Source organism: Danio rerio, chromosome 25 (genome assembly GCF_052040795.2).
Source record: "Danio rerio strain M-AB ecotype USA chromosome 25, GRCz13ab, whole genome shotgun sequence".
Classification (NCBI taxonomy): Eukaryota; Metazoa; Chordata; class Actinopteri; order Cypriniformes; family Danionidae; genus Danio; species Danio rerio.
The window spans coordinates 16900207-16922011 of NC_141045.1; the positions used below are offsets into that span (position 1 = coordinate 16900207).

The 21805-nt window shown below is 36.9% G+C and overlaps 2 protein-coding genes across 3 annotated transcripts in view; one reads left to right on the top strand and one right to left on the bottom strand.

Annotated features, from left to right (window-relative positions):
* Window positions 1-21805, bottom strand: part of LOC147830838 (uncharacterized) — a 688366-nt gene that overhangs the window by 544816 nt on the left and 121745 nt on the right. The window lies entirely within an intron of this gene.
* spon1b (spondin 1b) overlaps window positions 1-21805 on the top strand; it is a 153327-nt gene that overhangs the window by 16826 nt on the left and 114696 nt on the right. For both annotated transcript variants that reach the window (XM_087311102.1, NM_131517.1), the window contains 1 exon segment: window positions 8081-8214. In XM_087311102.1, coding sequence (XP_087167228.1) covers window positions 8081-8214 — 134 coding nt within the window.

Genomic DNA, 21805 nt, shown 5'->3' on the forward strand with positions numbered 1-21805 from the left:
AAGGTATAATGAAAAATCTGATGGGTATTTTGATCTGAAACTTTATATACACATTCTAGAGACGCAAAAGACTTATATTAAATCTGAAAAAAGTGGTAACCTAGGTGCCCTTTAAAATTTAAAATTATTTCTTTCTGAAATAAAACAAAAAAATTTTTTTTCTAGCCAAAATTAAACAAATAAGACTTTTTCCAGAAGAATAAATATTATAGAATCAAAAAAACACAGGAATAATAATTATTACTTCAAGTGTACACATATGTCATCATGACTGAAATAAAACTTTCAATTTGCACAGACTTTAAAGGACATGCACAAAAAAAAGACATGTTTTTGCTCAAACCGAATAGAGGCAAACCTAAATCTGGCATAAATGATCTGTGAGGTATTTTAATGAGAACTTTCACTCATTCCGGGGACACCGCACATTTATTTTGACATCTTACGAAAGGCGATGTAATATTTCCCCTTTAAACCCCTGAAAAGTTTCCGAGCTGTTTTGCTCCCTCTGTATGTTTACCGTGCTTTTCAAAATATTCACATTCATCAGTCATCGTGACAGTTCATATACAAAGCTGTTACACTTCTTATGCTAGTGTGAATTGACAAACAACTCTCAGGCCAAAACCAGCACGGGCGGAATAAACATCGAAAAACATCTTGCCGTTCGTTTTGCTTAATCTCTCAGAGGAACCCACTTGAAGATGCAACATCCTCAATTCCTCCAGGAGACGTTTTTTTTCGCGTGCGAGAGAGAGACAAACTGAAAGAGGCAGAGTTTAAAAGAGCAAACAGAAAGCGTCTTTCGCTGTCCCCCAGGAGCCGGGGCCACACAGCCTCGCCAGGAGCCACAATTAAAACAAACACACTTCTCTCTTCTCTTCTGTTTTCCTACAACTTTTCCCCCAGCTGGTTTCAAGACAGCCACTTACAGACCCAGGAAACAGTGCAAGCGTCTTTATGGCCTCTTTTAAAATAAACACCCAGAGATTTTTCTATTGCATAGTCTTACAGTCCAAGCATATCTTTAGCCTAGTTTCCCTATCAATTCAGACGTTTCCGGTTCACTGTTTTCTTTTTCTTTTTTTCTTTTTTTTTGAACAAGGGTGCGACAAGGTTGCTTGAGATGCCAAAATTGCAGCCTTTATGTTCTTTGCTGAAGTGAAGGACAGAAGGAGAGGATTCTGTGTGCATTTTTGGGGGTTCTGTGTGCGTGTGTGTATGTGAGAGAAAGAGTGGGGAGTGGAAATGGAGAGAACGAGAGGGAGTGAGAAAGAGGGAGGAAGGACTTTATGCACCACGCGCAAGGATTTTACTCTTCGATGGACATTTGGCAGCGATTTTCGTTTTGAAACATGCAAACAAAATTGTACTTTTCCATCCCCACTGGAATTTTCCATCCCCTTGGACAATGGGGTTTTATAAACAGTAGCAGCAATATATGTGTGGAAGGCTTTGTGTGCTGCTATTGTTATTTTTATGTATGTATGTATTTATTTATTTTTACTTGTAGAAAATAAAGTGCACACCCTTTATAATTAATTTGATATATATTTGATAAATATATATTATATTAAATACATATATATAAATATATATGTATATATATATATATATATATATATATATATATATATATATATATATATATATATATATATATATATATAAAAAACATATAATAAAAATACAATGTGCAAAAGTAGAATAAAGGGATATTGAAGATGGGAAGAAAAATCGTCATTGTTTTATTTTTAATTTAATTTATTTAAACGTAATTTTTTTTTCACTAATTTATTTGGGTTAGTCCCTTTATTTATCGTGAGTCACCACAGTGGAATGAACCGCCAACGTATCCAGCATATGTTTAAGTTGGCGGAATAAATATGTCCAGCATATGTTTTACACAGCGGATGCCCTTCCAGTTGCCACCCAGTTCTGAGAAATCCCCATACACACTCATACACTATGGCCAATTTAGTTTATTCAGTTTATCTGTTGCCCATGTCTTTGGACTGTGGGAGAGACCAGCGATTTCTTTCTGTGAGGCGACAGTGCTAACCACTAAGCCACCGTGTCACCAATTTAATTATATTATTTTATTTTATTTATTTATTTGATTTAATTTTTTTAATTCAATTTAATTTTATTCTTTCTATAAAATCTCATTAAATAAGGCAATAAATATTTATATCGACTAACATTTTATTTTAAGAATACATTCAGCAATAGCATTATTTTTCTATTAATATATATTTATTTATGTTTATTAAGAAATTATAATGTTGATAAGCATTATTTATTTATTTATTTATTTATTAGTTTTATTTTCATCTATTCATTATAAACTGTTAAAGTCAGAATTATTACCCCCCTGAATTATTAGAACCCCTGTTTATTTTTTTCCCCAATTTTTGTTTAACGTAGAGATTTTTTCAACACACTTCTAAACTTCATTCATTCATTCATTTTCTTGTCGGCTTAATCCCTCTATTAATCCGGGGTCGCCACAGCAGAATGAACCGCCAACTTATCCAGCAAGTTTTTACGGAGCGGATGCCCTTCCAGCCGCAAACCATCTCTGGGAAACATACACACACACTCATACACTACGGACAATTTAGCCTACCTTATTCACCTGTACCACATGTCTTTGGACTGTGGGGGAAACCGGAGCACCCTGAGGAAACCCATGCAAACGCAGAACATGCAAACTCCACACAGAAACGCCAACTGAGGCGAGGATCGAACCAGTAACCCAGCGACCTTCTTGCTGTGAGGCGATTGTGCTACCCACTGCGCCACTGCGTCACTCATTTCTAAACTTAATAATTTCTAATAACTGATTTATTTTATCTTTGCCATGAAGACAGTAAATAATATTTGACTAGATATTTTTTAAGACATTTTAAAGTGACATTTAAAGGCTTAACTAGGTTAATTAGGCAGGTTAGGGTAATTAGTCAAGTCATTGCATAATGATGGTTTGTTCTGTTGAATTTCGAAAAAAAAATATTGCTTAAAAGGGCTAATAATATTGACTTTAAAATGGTTTAAAAAAAAATAAGACTTTCTCCTGGAGAAAAAAATATATTATCTGACACACTGTGAAAATTTCCTTGCTCTGTTAAGCATAATTTAGGAAATGCTTAAAAAAAGAAAAAAAAAAATCAAAGAGGGTTTAATATTTCTGATTTTAAACTATTTACTTAAAAGTCTATGGTGAACAGCTAAACTAGTATATTTCTGCACACAAAAACTTTACTTTATTCACTAACACTCAATATCTTATGTAACCATACATTTTTCTCAAATGTTGACATAATGTTGGTCACCAGGGTTGTTTAATGTCACAATATTGCCATAAGATTTAACACTATTTAAATATGATGTATTTTCCTTTAACCCAAACACCAGAAGAAATTATTATGAACAATGGATATTTACATTTTTTAATTTGTTATAGTACACTGAAAAAAAATTATTCAAACATGATTCCTTGGATTTACTCAATTTTTTTACGTTAAGTGGTTGTAAACAATTTATTTGTGTTGAATTTAAACAAACAAATTAAGTTGAAGTTTGTTCAATTTAATTTGTTTGTTTAAATTCAACACAAATAAATTGTTTGCAACAGTTCTGCATGCAACACTTTTTTCAGTGTAGCAGTTGCAGTAATTTATAAAAATATGAATAAATAAAGATGAGTGTTATAATTGTGCATATATTTATATACACTAGAAAATAATAATTTTTGTTGCTTGTTAAATTCTTTAAAAAGAACTAAAACAATACAATTCTTGGATTTTTTTTTGGAAGAACTTAGTTTTTTATGTTCAATGCACTTAATTGCTAATAGTTAACTTTATCGATTTGTGTTAGGACAACATGGATGAATTGTGTGCAATTTTTTAAATTGTACTCTACACTCAAAAAAATTATGTTTACTGTAGTTCAAACTACTTTTATAAAATGAGTTAAAACAAAACAATTCTTGATTTATTTTGTTGGAACCATTAAATTGTTTTATGTTCAATCCACTTCAATTTGTGAAAACAAATAAGTTGACTTAGTTCAGTCATGTTTTCCCAACACAAATCGATTGTGTGGAACCCAGCATTTTTTACTGTGAACATGTATGCGGATTGTAGCTGTATTTTTTTCTCAAATTCTGAAATATTTTCACAAAAGTTGCAACAGAAGTTGGTGATCTTAGTTGTTACAGTAAGTGTGTCAAAATATTGCCTCATGGGTTATCATTAGCTCCAGGTTTAAGTAGCACACAACTGTCAGTTACAAACTCAGTTGCATTACAGCAATATATATCTGGAAGACATTTAAATCTGTTTATTTTATTAATATTTTAACAACTAAATTAGGGCTCCACAATAACGTTTAAGCATTAATATTGCAATCTGTGCGTTTGCAATAGTCACATCGCAGCAATGTTGAGTTAGGATTATAGATGAGATTTGTGGAGTCACAGCAGAATTGAACCATTATAGAGTGAAAGTTTATCATCTGCATGTGTTTTTAAGGTCTGATCATTTTAGGAGCATTTAAAACATTTTAGTAGTGCATAAGGAAATTCAATAAAGATTCATTTTATTGAATTATTTATATGATGAAGATTATGCAGCGTTATTTTACATTTGATTATTCCATTTCTGTACCTGAATACTGTTATTCTCTCTCGGTTTATTTTACTTTGATATTTGCTCTATTGGGTTTATGACTATAGTTCGTTTATTATACTATATATGTATATAATAAATTACAATCAAAATATTTTTAAATTTCACTAACCTATACAATCTCCCATTCAGTCTAAAGTAATGACTTTCTAAATAGAGCTATTTAAAACATTAGTGAAAATGCATTTATATTGCAATATATATTGCAGAGAAATAAAAAAATAAATAAAAAAATAACGGCATGTAAAATTTCTCCAGTATCGTGAAGCCCTAATATAAATTGATATGTGCAAAATAACATGTGGGATATGATATAAAAGAGTGACATTAAATCTTCTTTTTTATTTTATTTTATTTTATTTCATAATTTTATTTTATCTTTCCTACAAAAGTCAAGGGTAACCATTTGCGACCAAATGAAAATATTGTTTAATAACTAAAAAATAAAATCTATCTTAAAAAGACACAATGTGCAATTAAATTCCCTGTTGTTCTTCTTTAGCATAAACACATCATTTTCTTTTAGAAATTAGGCTCATTATATCATTTTCTTTTACTAAACTCTACTATTTGCTTGGTGCAATCAACTTTTTACCATCACTGCCTGAGGAAAGCATTTAATGAAATAAGTTTATTAAAAATGAATGTTTCAATTACATTCTTAGCAATCATGGAAGCAGTCATTTATAAAATTATGACTAAATGATAAAGAAAAACACTATTATTGGGCGTAGATTAAGAAAGCCAATTAATTTGTGCTCATGGCAGCGATGCATTTTTTATAATTTTAAATAATTTGTCCCCAAAAGTTGCTGATCCTGGTTGTTAAGTGTTTCAGGATGCCTTGTGGGTTAACATAAGCTCTTATATGAAGTAAAACAACTGTAAGTTACAACTATTTGTCTTCTGTACTCAGAGATGTTGAAACAGCCTGTTGTTTATGGTTAGTCATTTTAGCCCACAAATGAAATTAGATTCAGCACTGAGCTCATTTACAGTACTAGTCTGGTGATTAGTTGGAAACAAAGAAGCAAAAATAAAATCTATCAGACTCTTGCTGTTCTTGTTTTGATTTGATTTCCTCATCTGATAAAGAAGTAGCTCAGCCGGAAAAAGAGTATGAGCTCATTTTCATGTTGTTTCAAGTTTGACCTTATAGGTTTGTTGTTTAAATTCAGCCTGGCATTTTTTTAATGGAATATTGTTGCATTTATTATAACTGATTTATTTGTGAAAATCACATTTTAAAATTCATTTGCCCAAAAGGTAGTCTCTTTTCTGATGACACATATTTGCTTTCTGAGAGGGCGGGGCAACATGTCAGTCGTATAAGATTGACCAAAAGACACAACAATGCAATTAATTCCTATAGACAGAATCAAGTCCTGTCCATGTTATACCTATAATCACTTATATCAATTATACATATATAGTACACTGTAAAAAAAAAAACCCATAATTTTACGGTTTATTTCCTGCAGCTGGTATGCCAGAAAAAAAAGTATTATTTTTTAAAAGTAATATTTGACTGGATATTTTTCAAGACACTTCTATACAGCTTAAAGTGACATTTAAAGGCTTAACTAGGTTAATTACGTTAACTAGGCAAGTTAGGGTAATTAGGCAAGTTATTGTATAACGATGGTTTGTTCTGTAGACTATAAAAAAAATTGCTTAAAGGGGCTAATAATTTTGTCCATAAATTTATTTATTTATTTTTTTAATAAAAACTGCTTTTATTCTAGCTGAAATAAAACAAATAAGACTTTCTCCAGAAGAAAATACATTATAAGACATACTGTGAAAATTTCCTTGCTCTGTTAAACATCGTTTGGGAAATATTTAAAACAGAAAAAAAAAACAAAAAAAAAACAAAGGAGGGCTAATAATTCTGACTTCATCTGTATGCATATATTAAAACATTCTGTGCTATGTAGCACAGACAAATTTTAATAGTAATTTATTACTTTATTTATATATAACATGAACATCTCCTAATAAAATGGATGGGCACATTTATTTGAGCACAGCAAGTAAATTTTTGGTTTTATTTTTTATTTATTTTTGATTTACTGTACGTGAGTGATAAAGATTTGTTGGAAAGTTGTTAATCACTGGTGTTATTTTGGGGGTCATGGGCTAAAAATTTGGGAATGCCTGCATACATTCATTCATTCATTCATTCATTCATTCATTCATTCATTCATTCATTCATTCATTCATTCATTTTCTTTTCGGCTCAGTCCCTTTATTAATCTTGAGTTACTACAGGGGAATAAACCGCCAACTTATTTACCATATGTTTTACGCAGCGGATGCCCTTCCAGCTGCAAACCATCACTGGGAAACATCCATACACACTCATTTACACGCATAAAGTTGAAGTCAGAATTATTAGCCCCCCATTTAATTTTTTTTTTCTTTTTAAAATGTTTCCCCAAATGATGTTTACCAGAGTTTAACACATTTTCACAGTATGTCTGATAAAATCTTTTGTTCTGGAGAAAATAGTATTTGTTTTATTTTGGTTAGAATAAAATCAGTTTTTAAATTTTTAAAAGCCTATTTAAAGTCAAAATTATTAGCCCCTTTAAACTATATATTTTTCGATAGACTACAGAACAAACCATCATTATACAATAACTTGCCTAAGTACCCTAAACTGCCTATACCTAATGAACCTAGATAAGCCTTTAAATGTCACTTTAAGCTGTATAGGAAACATATCTAGTTAAAGATAAAATAATGAGTTATCAAAACAATTATGTTTAAAAATTTGTTTTAAAAAATCTTCTCTTCGCTAAAAAGAAATTGGGGAAAGACATAAACAGGGGGGCTAATAATTCTGACTTAGGCTATACACTATGGACAATTTTAGCTCACCCAATTCACCTATACCACATGTTTTTGGACTTGTGGGGTACACCGGAGCACCTGAAGAAAACCCATGCGAACGCGTAGAGAACATGCAAAGTCCACACAGAAATGCCAACTAACCCAGCTGGGGCTTGAACCAGCAACCTTCTTGCTGTGAGGCGATTGTGCTACCCACTGTGCCACCATGCTGATATATATGTATATAACTTGAGTTCAGTTAATTATACAGCAATTTTATAACACTTTATCGTGAGTAACGGAAATGGCATTTTAACAGGGGAAGCAGAAATTACTGTAGTTTGATTATTTGCTACTGAAAAAAAGTAACTTTGTTAGTAAAGTCCTTTATTCATAACACATTTATTTGCATTGTTTACTGAGATTAACAAAATCTCAGTTTGGTGAGCTAACAGCGCAGTTGCACCAAAGTGCATTTCAAAAACAAACCTGCCTCACCATTATTTCGGAAAATCATACTGACCTCAGTGCCAATGTTCCCTGTCCTACAGCTCATTGATGAAAGCGACACACAGTTCATGACCAACTGTCCTCCAGCCGTCACAGAGAGCATTCCCAGGAGACGCACGCGGATACAGGTGTTTTGGACAGCACCACCTTCTGGCAGCGGCTGCGTCACTCTCAAGTGAGTTCTTATGCATTTGCTTATCTTTTATTTCTACCCTTAGCATGGCCTTGGATAGCAAAAAATAAATGAGAATCGTTGAGAATTTGGGCTCATAGATGAATGCTTATGGAACTGAACCAAAAGAATAAATTGAATATGAAAACCGTACTGTCTAGAATAAAATACGGAGGCTGAACACTTGTCTCATTTACTCACAGTTTTATCAGTCACCTTGTAGGACAGCACTGGAAGTGGAAAGCAAAGTCTCTTTCTGTCATATTTAAAGCTGAGTAAGTGGAAATAAATTTAGGACCATCAGTAGACAACGAGATTATGATTGATTGATGTTTTTGTATTTTAATCTCGAGCCGGCGAAATTGCCCTTGCGATTTTCCCATCATTTCTTTTTTTGTTCAGAATCAAGGACTATTATGAAAATTAAAAGCCTTTTATGTATTCCGAGCATTCAAACAACATCCTCCCACTTGAGTTTGCTGTACATAAACACAACAGTGGTCCTCGACCAAACAAAATCTGAATTATCTGTCAGCGCTGTGGTGTCGATGTTTCCACTCCACCCCCTCATGCTTTTATGCTGTCTTTGTATCTTTATCTCTCTTTCTCCCACTCCTTCTGAGGTCATAAACAACTTTAAGTGCGTTTGATGCATTAAAGACATCTGAAAGTCTCTCGCTCTCGCTGGACACAGTGTGGTGTACATATGCATTTTTCCACATTATGGCCTACAGTTACACCACGCTTTCCAACAACTTTCTGAAAGTCTCTGTATCTAACTCTGTTTGGTGTCTGTTTTCACCTGGTGTGAACTGATAAGGCTTGTGAAACTAGAAGAAAGCTATTTGCATTTTTATTCATTTAATGGAAAGTATGTCATTCAGAATCTGACTTTTTTGTCACATGGATGCTCAATTTTGCACATGGTGATTTTTGATTTGATCACCTGATCCATGAAAGGCTGCAACTTAGGTTTGTTTTTGTCTCTATAATCAATATATTAAAATATTGCACAATTCATGAACATGACCTTAAACTTTTTAGGTTGTAAATCCAGCAGCTCTAATCCAACAGCGCAGGTCTTAAAAAGTATTAAAAGTTGTTTAATTAATGTAGAGAAATTTAAGGCCCTTAAAAAGTATTACAAAGTTTTAAATGCTATTTTGCAAGGTATTAAATTTTGAATTATTTTTGACTATGCAATGTATAGTTGTATGCTAAAGTTTGCCTTAATCAAATCTGTGAATATCAGGACGCTGTGTAGTTTATGAAGTCAATGACATCTTACTAGATTTGACATTATGCTTGATATGCTAGTTTCTTACATTAATATTTAGTAAATATACTGTAAGTTAAAATCTTGCCAGTGTTTCTGGATGAAAAGTGGTTATAAAGTCTTAAATGTATGGAAAGAGTCTTAAAAAAGGTCTTAAAAGGTCAAATTTCACGCTCTGATTTCTGTATTTACTCTGAGACTAGCATGATAAGATGAAATACATGTTCTTTCTTACACATACAGTTGAAGTCAGAATTATTAGCCCTCCTGAATTATTAGCCGGGAGGGCGAATAATTTTGACTTCAACTGTATTTGGAATAATAAATATTTCACATTATATTTTGGATGTTTGTCATCAATGTTTGCAGAATAGGGAAAAAAAGAAACAAAAATGACATAAATAAATTAACAATCTCTGATGTGTCACATAATAAATTCAAAGCATTGCCAAAGAAACTTTAAAGTATGCATTATAAATAACGGTCACATTAAAAAAGTCGTGCAGTGGGTCCACTTTAAAACTTGTGTATGAAAGGGTTATAAATGAAATCGTTTTTCCCTTGCAAGTGTTTGTCTATTTACATTAATTTGCTGTTGTATAATCAGTGGCAAAATGGTGTAGCTACCTGGCTAAAGAAAGGATTGACTGTTTCACTGGTGTTTTCCCAGTATTTATTTGAGTGCATTCACACAATTCTCCAGAAAATCGACCCCACCTTAAGAGCTTTGTGTACAAAGATGTAAGACAATGTAAGCAAACCGTGAAACAAACATGAAAGTCAATATATACAAATAAACAGACATCACTTAAATGCAATATACAAAACAAACTAAATACAACAAACACATTAAATATGAAGTGACAGTTTCTTGTTCTCTAATTAAACCTGAAGCTAAACCTTTAGGCTGTTACAAACCGCACAGCTGCGACGCGGTGACCATGTGCGATCTACATCTGTGTATCCGTTTATATCCATTATAGTAAACAATTCAAAATAAAACACTTCTCACACTGAGCACTTCCGTTAAACAAATGAAATTAAATACTGTAAATATATATATATATATATATATATATATATATATATATATATATATATATATATATATATATATATATATATATATATATATATGCAGTTGAAGTCAGAATTATTAGCCACCCTAAATTATTAGCCCCCTTTTTTCTTCTTTCCCCAATTTCTGTTTAACTGAGAGAAGATTTTGTTCAACACATTTCTAAACATAATAGTTTTAATAACCCATTTCTAATAACTGATTTATTTTATCTTTGCCATGATAACAGTAAATAATATTTTACTAGATATTTTTCAAGACACTTCTATACAGCTTAAAGTGACATTTAAAGGCTTAACTAGGTTAATTAGGTTAACTAGGCAGGATAGGGTAATTAGGCAAGTTATTCTTTAGCAATGGTTTGTTCCGTAGACTATTGAAAAACAAAGTAGCTTAATGGGGCTGATAATTTTGACCTTAAAATGGGTTTTATAAAACTGCTTTTATTTTGGCAAATAAAACAAATAAGCCTTTCTCCTGAAGAAAAAATATTATCAGACATGCTATGAAAATTTCCTGAATCTGTTAAACATTTGAGAAATATTTAAAAAAGGAAAAAAAATCAAAGTGGGGTTAATAATTCTGACTTCAACTGTATTTATAACAAAGAAAAGAGAGAATTTTTTTTATATAAAATAAAATCAATATAAACATATTGTAGAAAATTATAAATATGTTATAAAATAGCCATGTTTAATATCTAATATATATATATATATATATATATATATATATATATATATATATATATATATATATATATATATATATATATATATATATATATATATATATATATATGCATTTATCAATATATTTTGATATTTTGCAGCTAAAATGATTTATAGTGAAGAGTTTCTCAGTTTAAGCAAGTTTTTTTTTTTATATATTTCTTAAGAAACAAACCTCAAAGTCTTCCGAAGATTTGTATTTAAACTTGATTTATGTGAATTAGACAAACAAAAAAAGTAAGAAAGAAAGTCTTGATTGGAAGGACTTTTCAGATCATTTTTTTCAGGTTTCATAAAAACATCTTCAACTGTCTTTTTATAATTATAATGAGGCATTATGCTATTTTTCCCCCTATTAACCTTTTTTAAGGATTTATATTGTAAACTTTATCAGAGAACGGTATCGAAAAGTACTTGTCCCATAAGATTTATATGAACCATTTAACCTTATTTTAATTCATTAATTAATTTAGCATATTTAATGATTGACATTTGAGTTTGCGGTCTTTGTTTTAAATACTCACTAGGCATTTCAACTGGTTTGCAAGTGCTTCATGAATAAACCATTCTCCCTTTTAAACTTCCTAAATGAGCTCCCAAATGTTGTGAAATCAAAACCACCCAGAGACAATTAAAAACCTTCACCGTGTGAGTATTTATAACCCAGTGTCCTCCTGCGCCGTTTTCTCATTCTCTCCTGCTCTCTTTCTATCAACCACTTTTTCATTCAAACCTATCATCCTGTCTGTCCTGTCCTTTCTCCTGTTTTCTGAACATCTTAAAAATGAAAGCAATCTCTCCTCCGGCTCACCCAGAACCCTTCATCACCTACCAGGTCTCATCTCCGTCCGTCTGTGAACTCAAGGAAATATTATAGCGGCTATTAATTCATCCATCTGTCTTATTAGAGCAGGGATGTCTGTTTTTTTTTCCCAATAAACATTGGCTGGGAAGCATCTGCTGTGCCTGTGTGGTGTATCTCCTGTCACTTCGCTTTGGCGTGTCGAAACCGTGAAAACATTGCGCCTTGTAGCACCAGGCCGAATGCCAACACTCAGGCTCCGAAGCACAACTGGCAACGGCATCCAATGAACATCAAATAAAAGTGCAATTACTTCTGGAATCCCTCCAGCACTTTTTTTCTAGTTAAATGTCAAACACACCAGGCATCGGGAGGAAGTTTTTGATCTGGATTTTGTTTCCTTTGATTCTTTGGTGCCATCAAGCTGCGGGAGGCAGATAAGATGCTGCAAACGTGATGGTGTTGTTGACAAGCATTTGGAGATAAATGGCTTTCAGGTGTTCGGATGAGATGATCACGGCCACACACCAACAGAAGAGATGATTTAAGCAGTTTCGAGGAGAATGGATCAAAATTTTGTTGACCAGTAAAAAGGCCAACATGTGTGGATGGAGTGAAACTGAAACTTTTACTGCCCACATTAGAGCAAAAGACATGTTACTGTATTTTTTCACTGTAAATGACATTAGTATGACTTTACATGATTTAACTGTAAAATTTTACAGTAATGCAGTGTACTCAGAATTTTATTGTGAAATTAATCAAATTAGCATGATCACAGCAAATTACTGTAAAAAGGGCTATATTCTTTACATGTTAGTTATAGGACTAACAAATCACTCAAAAATTCAGATTTTTAATTTTTATTTCATTCAACATAGACATTAATACAAATGAACTGTTAAGCTAGTATTGGCACTTTTTTGATATTTAAAAATAACCGAATGCTATTGCAGCCCCAAAAACAATTTGGTTACATCTTCAAAAATAAATTAAAAGAAAATCATCTTGTATTAAAACAACGTGAATGTCAAAGTAAATTTAAATTTTTGGGTGCACTGCTCCATTTTTTAAATTTTAATTAGTAATGGTTAACATGAAAATATAAACAAATTTTTATTGAACATAACTTTGTGCTTATTTAAAAACCCAATAAACTGAAAGTAATTGATTCATAAAACCAAACATTGTTAAACACCCAAAATGATTTCAAAGTCAGGGTAAATGTCAGACTGATTAGCAGAGGAAAGCCTGCTTTACAGTAAAATACAGTTAATTCTACAAGGTAAAAATTCTAAAAGGTGAAGTCACAGTAATGGACACTACTATCTACTGTGAAGTTACACTTTATAGCTGAAATTTTACAGTAATTTAATGTAACAAAATCACAGTAAATTACCGTTAACTACCTCACTGTAACTTGTTGTAAATTTACATACAGTATTTTGCTGTGAAAGCAATGCAATCATCAGCCATATATTTGTCAAATTACATCAATTGATATCAGTAAATTGTTTTACAGTGTACTGTAAATATATACAGCGGAGAAAATAAGTATTAAACACGTCATGTTTTTTCTTGGGAATAATTTTTCTGAAGGAGCTCTGGACATGGAATTAAACCAGATTTTGGTAAAAACACAAATAATACAAACATAAAAATAAAACAAAACAAAAAAAATCTGAAAAATGAGTATTTGTAATAACAATAGAATAACAGATGGAGAAAGGACTGAACCCATGAAATGTATATAATATGTGTTTTGAATCATTTTCTTGATGAAATGTCCACCCTGGTTTCATCATCATCATCCTGATAATGTAGATGTTGGACTAAAGCAGCTAATATTAATTTACAAGAGAAAGGTCAGAGGGTTGCTGAAGAACTACTAAGAGATTTCAGCTGCTGTCTGAGCTTGCACTTTCTTTCTATACCTCCCTTTTTCATGTGTTTAGTACTGTGTCCCTGCATCATTTAATTTTATTAAACATAACTTAATTTGTAAACTAATTAGATTTGTTTTATTTGTATATATATGGATTCGTTTGGTTGTTTCTGACATCCGAGGAAAATTTCAAGTGACCAACGCCTTTAGAAATAGGTGAAAAAATAGTGACATGTTCAATACTTACTTCTCCCACTGTACATATGTATGTGTATGTGTATGTATATGTGCAATTTAATTAAAAATCAGTTTAGATTTCAATTTTGGCTTCCAACAATTATCAAAAAAACATTACTCTAGATAATTATTGCGTCATATGCATTGTTTCACTGCAAAGCTCCATTTCTTCATTTATTGATGTGCATTTGATTAATTCATGTTTTTTAAAGGCGTGAAAGAGAACGCATGCTGCTGTGTGCGTGTGCTCAGCCTCTGAGATTTTCAAAACAAACACCATGTAGTCCCCTTAAGGTGAGCTTAAATGCTCAAATACATGCAAAAATGTATCAAAATGCGACACTTAGCGAGTACTATGGCCAGGCAGAATCTTCAGACATTTTTTGCTATTTCTGCTGAGAATTTTGTAAAAAATCTGCGGATTTATGCGGAATAATTTTGAGGGAACCATAACTAAAAACTTAATATATGACTTAAAAAATGATAGCTTTTTTAATTTTTACAATGCAACTCTTATTTGATCCACTTATATAAAAAACTTGCCCAGCAACTTATCCAGCACATTTTTACGCAGCGGATGCTCTTCTAGCCGCAACCCATCTCTGGGAAACATTCACACACACACACACTCATACACTATGGACGATTTAGCCTACCCAGTTCACCTGTACTGCATGTCTTTGGACTGTGGGGGAAACTGGAGCACCCGGAGAAAACCCACGCGAACGCAGGGAGAACATGTAAACACTAACTGACCCAGCCGAGGCTCGAATCAGCGACCCATGTATATGTAGTTTTTGGCAACGCAGTGGCACAGTAGGTAGTGCTGTCGCCACATATTAATGTGTGTGCCTGGTGTGTCACATAATAATCCTGAAACATTGCCACAGAAACGTTTAAGCAATGCATTTAAAAAAAAAACACGTTATATAAAGTCATGCAGGCGGTCCATAAGTGAATTTAAAACTTGAAAGGGTTAAGAATGAAAATATTTGTCCCTTGAAATGTATTGCCTATTGTTTTTGCATTATTTTGCTGTTGTGTAATCATTATAATCAGTGACAAAACGGTCTTTAAATGACAATAGCATCACTTGATACATTTTTGTAAAAACTATATCTATAAAAATTATTTATCATGACAGCCTACGTGCAAATCCTTTTCTAAATATACTAGATAAATAGTATAATTTTATACTATGACAGTATTTTACAATTAAAACGTGAAAACTATAAGCAATTTTGGGGCCTGAAAATGCTCAATTTTGAAAAGAATTCTGAAGTGAATGTTTTTTGAAAACAATATTATTATCATCTTCATATAAACTACTAAAATGTAAGGTTATGTTCATGCATATTTGACTAAATGGGGATCATTTGTGAGAAATATTGTAACATCTGTATGAGAAGCATTTTCAAAATGAGAAGGCAAAAGCTACTCAATCCAAGATGCTACTTCACACCACACTTCATACAGACCTGCAAACATGTATTTAAAATATTAAACATTTATTAGTTTTAATACATCTTGACTTGATTTCACTCTATCTTATTTTGCTGTTAGCTGAAAAAATTGCATTGTTTTTTGTAAAAAAATCCTTGAAGAAGATTATTGTGCTACTGAATTATTAAATTATCTTGCTTTATTTGATTTTTCTCCTAACCTAACTTTTTGTGTGTGTCAGAAAGGTCCTTGAAAAGTCACAGCAATCACACTTCTTTACTGTGTCGTTTTCTGAAAAATTATGCTTGGCTTAGCCCAAGTGTGCCAAGAATCTATCACATTGCAAATACCAGAGTTTTATAAGGCCCAGATTCTCTTGTAAGCCACCCACATAAAACATGTAGGATTATTCTCAGGAGGGCATAGCATTATGGACAGATATACCACATGTCACATCTTTGACTGACAGCAGCAATAGACTCTAGAGGGATGACAGTACCGGGACTCACCATTGATATTCCACATGGGTCGATCTAAGCCAAATGTGGTTCGGTCTCCTGGGTTCTCCATCAGGAGTAGGTTTAAAGGAGCTTCAAACCTTCATCGCCCCTCATGATATTGAATATATTTGTGCTTTTTTAGACCCTTGGCAAACACATTGACATCACTTTTGGTGGGCTTGTTTACACTTCCTGGATATACTTTGGCATAGCTAAATAACAAGAGTTCCGTACATTAACATATTATGAGCCTCAAGCACCATTGTTTCCTTATCATGTACATCTTGTGAGTGTAAAATCCAAGTGAAAACCAAATTAATCGGAACAAAATAGAAACTGTTACATTGCACATAGGATCATTATTATGCACAGCCCAGGCAGTGTTTGATTAACCACAACATTTCCTAGTGAAATTACCACAGTGATCATGTTTTCCTTATTTTTAAATGATCTTAGCTTACATTAAACTTACTATGTATGTGGGACTCTTATTTTAAAAATAAGAGAAGTATGTAGACTAAAGCCCACTGTGTTGCATCTTTACATTGCTTTCTATACATCTGGACAGATGGCGAATGGTAGCACCAGTGTGTGTTCACTCACACACCTTTAAGGGCTTTAAGAGCAATTCTTAGCAAGCCACAGCATGTCAGAATGTGGCATCTAACAGGCATAGGGTCTGTTTAGATGTATCTTTTGGTAGTTTAACATGTATATTGTGAGTGTGTTTGTGATGAGATAAGAAACACATATAAACAATTTCAGGGCATGTGTTCAGTGCATGTGTCATTTCACAATTTTTTTTTTCTGTTTTTTCTTTTGACTGAAGGGATATGAATACACTTGAACCATACACTTGATCATCTGTTTATGCAGATATTAAATCATGTATATGTAACCCACCGGTCCTACACCACCCACTCGCTGGGATCGAACCGGCGATTCTTTGCACGTGAGTCAGATGCTTTTAGAAGGAGGCTAAAGACCATGGCACTAGTTGGCCTCTGTTACATATATATATATATATATATATATATATATATATATATATATATATATATATATATATATATATATATATATATATATATATATATATATATATATATATATATATGTGTGTGTGTGTGTGTGTGTGTTTTCATATACAGTAGTCAACATTCGAAGTGAATGAAATTTAAAAAATGTTTTTTAAAATTGTCCTTGGACAAGAACGGGTGTTGTTCTGTAGTTTGAGGACAACTTTGATGAAAGCTGGTGATCCACTTCAAATGTAGACTACTTCAAATGTGGACTGCTTCAAAATACAACTCTAAATAAAGTTGCAAGCAGCGATGAAAGGGACCTCGCACCTGGGCTCACCACCACCCAGTGGCCTCAGGATGAGAGAATACAGTGGACAATAATAATTTAAGCTGATACACTGATGAAGTCAGTCCCATTTCCCCTTTGAATTATTATTTTTTTCATTTTTTCCAAATGATATTTAACAGAGCAAAAACATTTTCACAGTATATCTGATATTATTTTTTCTTCTAAAGAAAGCCTTATTTGTTGTATTTCATCAAGAATAAAAGCATTTTTTTTATTTTTTAAAAACCTTTTTAAGGTCAAAATTATTAGCCCCTTTAAGCTATATATTTTTGATAGACTACAAAACAAACCATCGTTATACAATAACTTTCCTAATTACCCTAACCTGCCTAGTTAACCTAATTAACCTAGTTAAGCCTTTAAATGTCACATTAAGCTGTATAGAAATGTCTTGAAAAATATCTAGTCAAATATTATTTACTGTCATCATGGCAAAGATAAAATAAATCAGTTATTAGAAATTACTTATTAAACTATTATGTTTAGAAATGTGTTGAAAAAATATTTTCTGAGTTAAACATAAATTAAGGGGAAAAATAAACAGGGGGGCTAACAATTCAAGGGGCTAATTCTGACATCAACTGTATATTAAAAAAAAGAGAAAATCACATATTCATGCCAAACTTCATGTCATTTCCTGTTGTGAGCAGGTGGTGCTATAACTATAAATGGATATTGGCATGTGAACGTGTTCAGGTCGGACAATGCATGCTTGATTTATAACAACTTCCTTATTCATGGCGAAGCAACAAAGTTTGTGAGGGCGTCACGAACACGGAAAACTCTAGTTCCCCTTCGGTTGGGGAACTTCAGTGCCATGAATGGGAGGATTCGGATCAGAAGCCGCTTATCTGGAGAGTATTGAACGGGCCAATGAATGAAATTAATTGGCAGCGTAAGCTTGCGCAGGTGTGCGACATCTGCAATTATCTCAGCATATAAGCACACCTGAAGCCAGCAGACGCCATCCTTTTCGCTTCAGATCCTTTCTGAGTGAGTCGATGAGGGTTCCTCTTGCTGATCAGCACTTCAGAGCGAACGAGTGTGTCTCCCGGTCCAGAGTGGGTCTTCGCGGTGGCAGACGGTCGAGCTGGGTTTCTCCCTTGCCTGCGGTTCTTTGGGTCCGGTCCTCCAGAGCGGTGCGTATAGTTGCAACTTTCCTAAAAGAGCAACACAGTCGTGCAGCACGTCCTTTTCAGGATGGCGCTCCGACTGTGCGTTTCTGGATGCGGGGGTTTCCTGTCTCCGGATGATGGACACGATCACTGCATTGCATGTTTGGGGGTCCAGCATGTTAATGCGGTGCTCGCGGGCGGTTCATGTCGTCATTGCGATGCCATGACCGTTGCACAGCTAAGATCGCGGCTAACTTTCGCAAGAGAGCGAGCCACCCCAGTTGCCTCCTGTTCTAAAAAAGCAGCGGGCGCTCGGGCAGATCTGAGGGTTTCAGCGGGAGCTAATCCGCCGCCCACGGGCTCGCGGACCTCTCGCTCCTCACGGCGCTCCATCCAAGCTTCGGGTGGTGAGAGTGATCCGTCTAACCAGATGGTAGCTCTCACACTCGCTGACACCGGAGATCAGATGTCCTCCGCGGCATCGGAGGGTGGGCTTTCACTGTCCGACGAAGATCCGGACCCGCTCGCCCCCTCCGGGCAGGTGAGCGCTGTCAAATCGGATCCTGAAGCGGACATGTTAGCCGTGCTTTCCCGGGCTGCTTCGGCCGTGGGGTTGGAGATGGTTTATCCCCCAGCTCCGCGGCCGGACCGACTAGATGGGTGCTACGTAGAGGACCAGGAGGCGAAGCCTTCGAAGCCTCTCGTCCCCTTCTTCCCGGAAGTGCACAGTAGGCTCACGCAGTCCTGGAGGGCACCTTTCTCTGCTCGTGCTGCGAGTGCCTCCGCCCTCACCGCCCTTGACGGCGGAGCTGCCAGGGGGTATGAGGCGATCCCGTCAGTGGAGCGCGCTATCGCGGTCAATCTTTGTCCGCGCGGCGCCTCTACGTGGCGGGGTTTGCCCCGCCTCCCGTCCAAAGCCTGTAGGTTGTCTGCCTCCCTCGGAGCCAGAGCTTATAAGGCTGCGGGCCAGGCTGCTTCTGCTTTGCACGCGATGGCCACCTACCAGCGCTACCAAGCGCAGGCGCTGGCCGAGCTGCACGAGGGCGGGTCCAACCCAAGCTTATTACATGAGCTGCGCACCGCGACCGACTATGCTCTTCGGACTACTAAGTCCGCCGCGTGTGCGCTGGGGAGGACGATGTCCACACTTGTGGTTCAGGAACGCCACCTCTGGCTAAACCTGGCCGATATGCGCGACGTTGACAAAGTTCGCTTTCTTGACTCGCCCATATCCCAGGCTGGCCTGTTCGGCGACACCGTCGGTGAATTCACCCAGGAATTCAAGGCGGTGAAAGAGCAGTCGGATGCGATGGGCAATGTCATCTATCGGCGTGGCCGTAAGCCCGCTCCGCCCGCCGAGCCATCCACCTCCGCTGTTCCTCGCCGAGGGCGCCCGCCAACGAGTGCTGCCCCGCCCCCGCCTGCGCCTCCGGCCAAGCGGGCGCGGCGTTCACCTCGAAAGCAGGCAGCCCCTCCTGCCCAGGGCGCCGTTAAGTCCGGTAAACGGACCGCGAAGCGTCCCTGAGACAGGCCATCCGGAGAAGAGGAAACTTGCTCTTTCCCCGCTGGAGGGCGGGGCCCGATAACAACGGTACTTTTCAGTGCCACCAAAACATCAGTAAAAGAGCACTTTTTCCCTTCCCCGGATGTGACTGCACGAGTTCTGCCAGTCCGGGACGCGCTGCCTTCCGGCTCGCAGACTCTACGTGCTTCGCCAGTGGCTCACGAGCGCTGGGGGGACGGTCTCCCTTCCCTCAGCCCTCCAGCCCCCTCTCCGGAGTCAGGGTGCGGAGCCAGAGCGAATCGCTCTCCTCCAGCTTTTCCGCGGGACCCTCGTGCTTCCCGGATCAGCACACCCACTCCGCGCTGCCCCACCGCTGGTACGTCAGCGATTGTAGCGATGACTCCATTAGCGAGGGCTCTGCCTGCCTGGTTAGCGCGGGCCAGCCCCTCGCGGTGGCTCATACGCACAATCAGACTCGGTTACGCGATTCAGTTCGCGAAACGGCCCCCCAAGTTTACGGGCGTGTATTTCTCCAGGGTCAACCCCCTGTCCGCCCCTGTCTTGCGAGAGGAGATTGCTGCCCTCCTGGCGAAGGGTGCAATCGAGCCGGTTCCTCCAGCCGAGATGGAGAGTGGGTTTTACAGCCCATACTTCATCGTACCCAAAAAGAGCGGTGGGTCACGGCCAATCCTAGATCTGCGCGTTTTGAACCGCTGTCTGCACAAGCTGCCGTTCAGAATGCTCACGCAGAGGCGCATTCTCCAATGCGTTCGTCCTCGGGATTGGTTTGCAGCCATAGACCTGAAGGACGCGTATTTCCATGTCTCCATTCATCCACGCCACCGCCAATTTCTGCGGTTTGCGTTCGAGGGTCGAGCGTGGCAGTACAAGGTCCTCCCCTTCGGGCTCTCTCTGTCTCCGCGGGTCTTCACCAAACTCGCGGAGGGTGCCCTAGCGCCCCTTCGGCTCGCGGGCATTCGCATACTCAGTTATCTCGACGACTGGCTGATTTTAGCCCACTCGCGGGAGCAATTGATTATGCACAGGGACGAGGTGCTTCGACATCTCCGCCTACTGGGGCTTCAGGTCAACCGAGAAAAGAGCAAACTCGCCCCCGTGCAGAGGATTTCTTTTCTCGGGATGGAGCTGGACTCGATCACCATGGTAGCGCACCTCTCCGAGGAACGCGCTCGCCTGTTGCTGAACTGTCTGAGGGAGCTCGACAGCAAACTAGTGGTCCCACTGAAGTTCTTTCAGAGGCTCCTGGGGCATATGGCATCCGCAGCCGCCGTCACGCCGCTCGGGTTGCTCCATATGAGACCACTTCAGCACTGGCTTCACGATCGGGTCCCCAGACGCGCATGGCACGCGGGCACACACCGGGTCTCGGTTACTGCGCTGTGTCGCCGCGCCCTCAGCCCTTGGAACGACCCCTCGTTCCTACAGGCCGGTGTGCCTCTAGGACAGGCGTCCAGCCATGTTGTTGTTTCAACAGACGCTTCCAACACGGGTTGGGGGGCCGTGTGTCGCGGGCATGCGGCTGCGGGCCTCTGGAAGGGTGCCCAGCTGCATTGGCATATCAATCGCCTAGAGCTGTTGGCAGTGTTCCTCGCTCTCCACCGCTTTTTACCGGTGCTGGAGCGGCAACA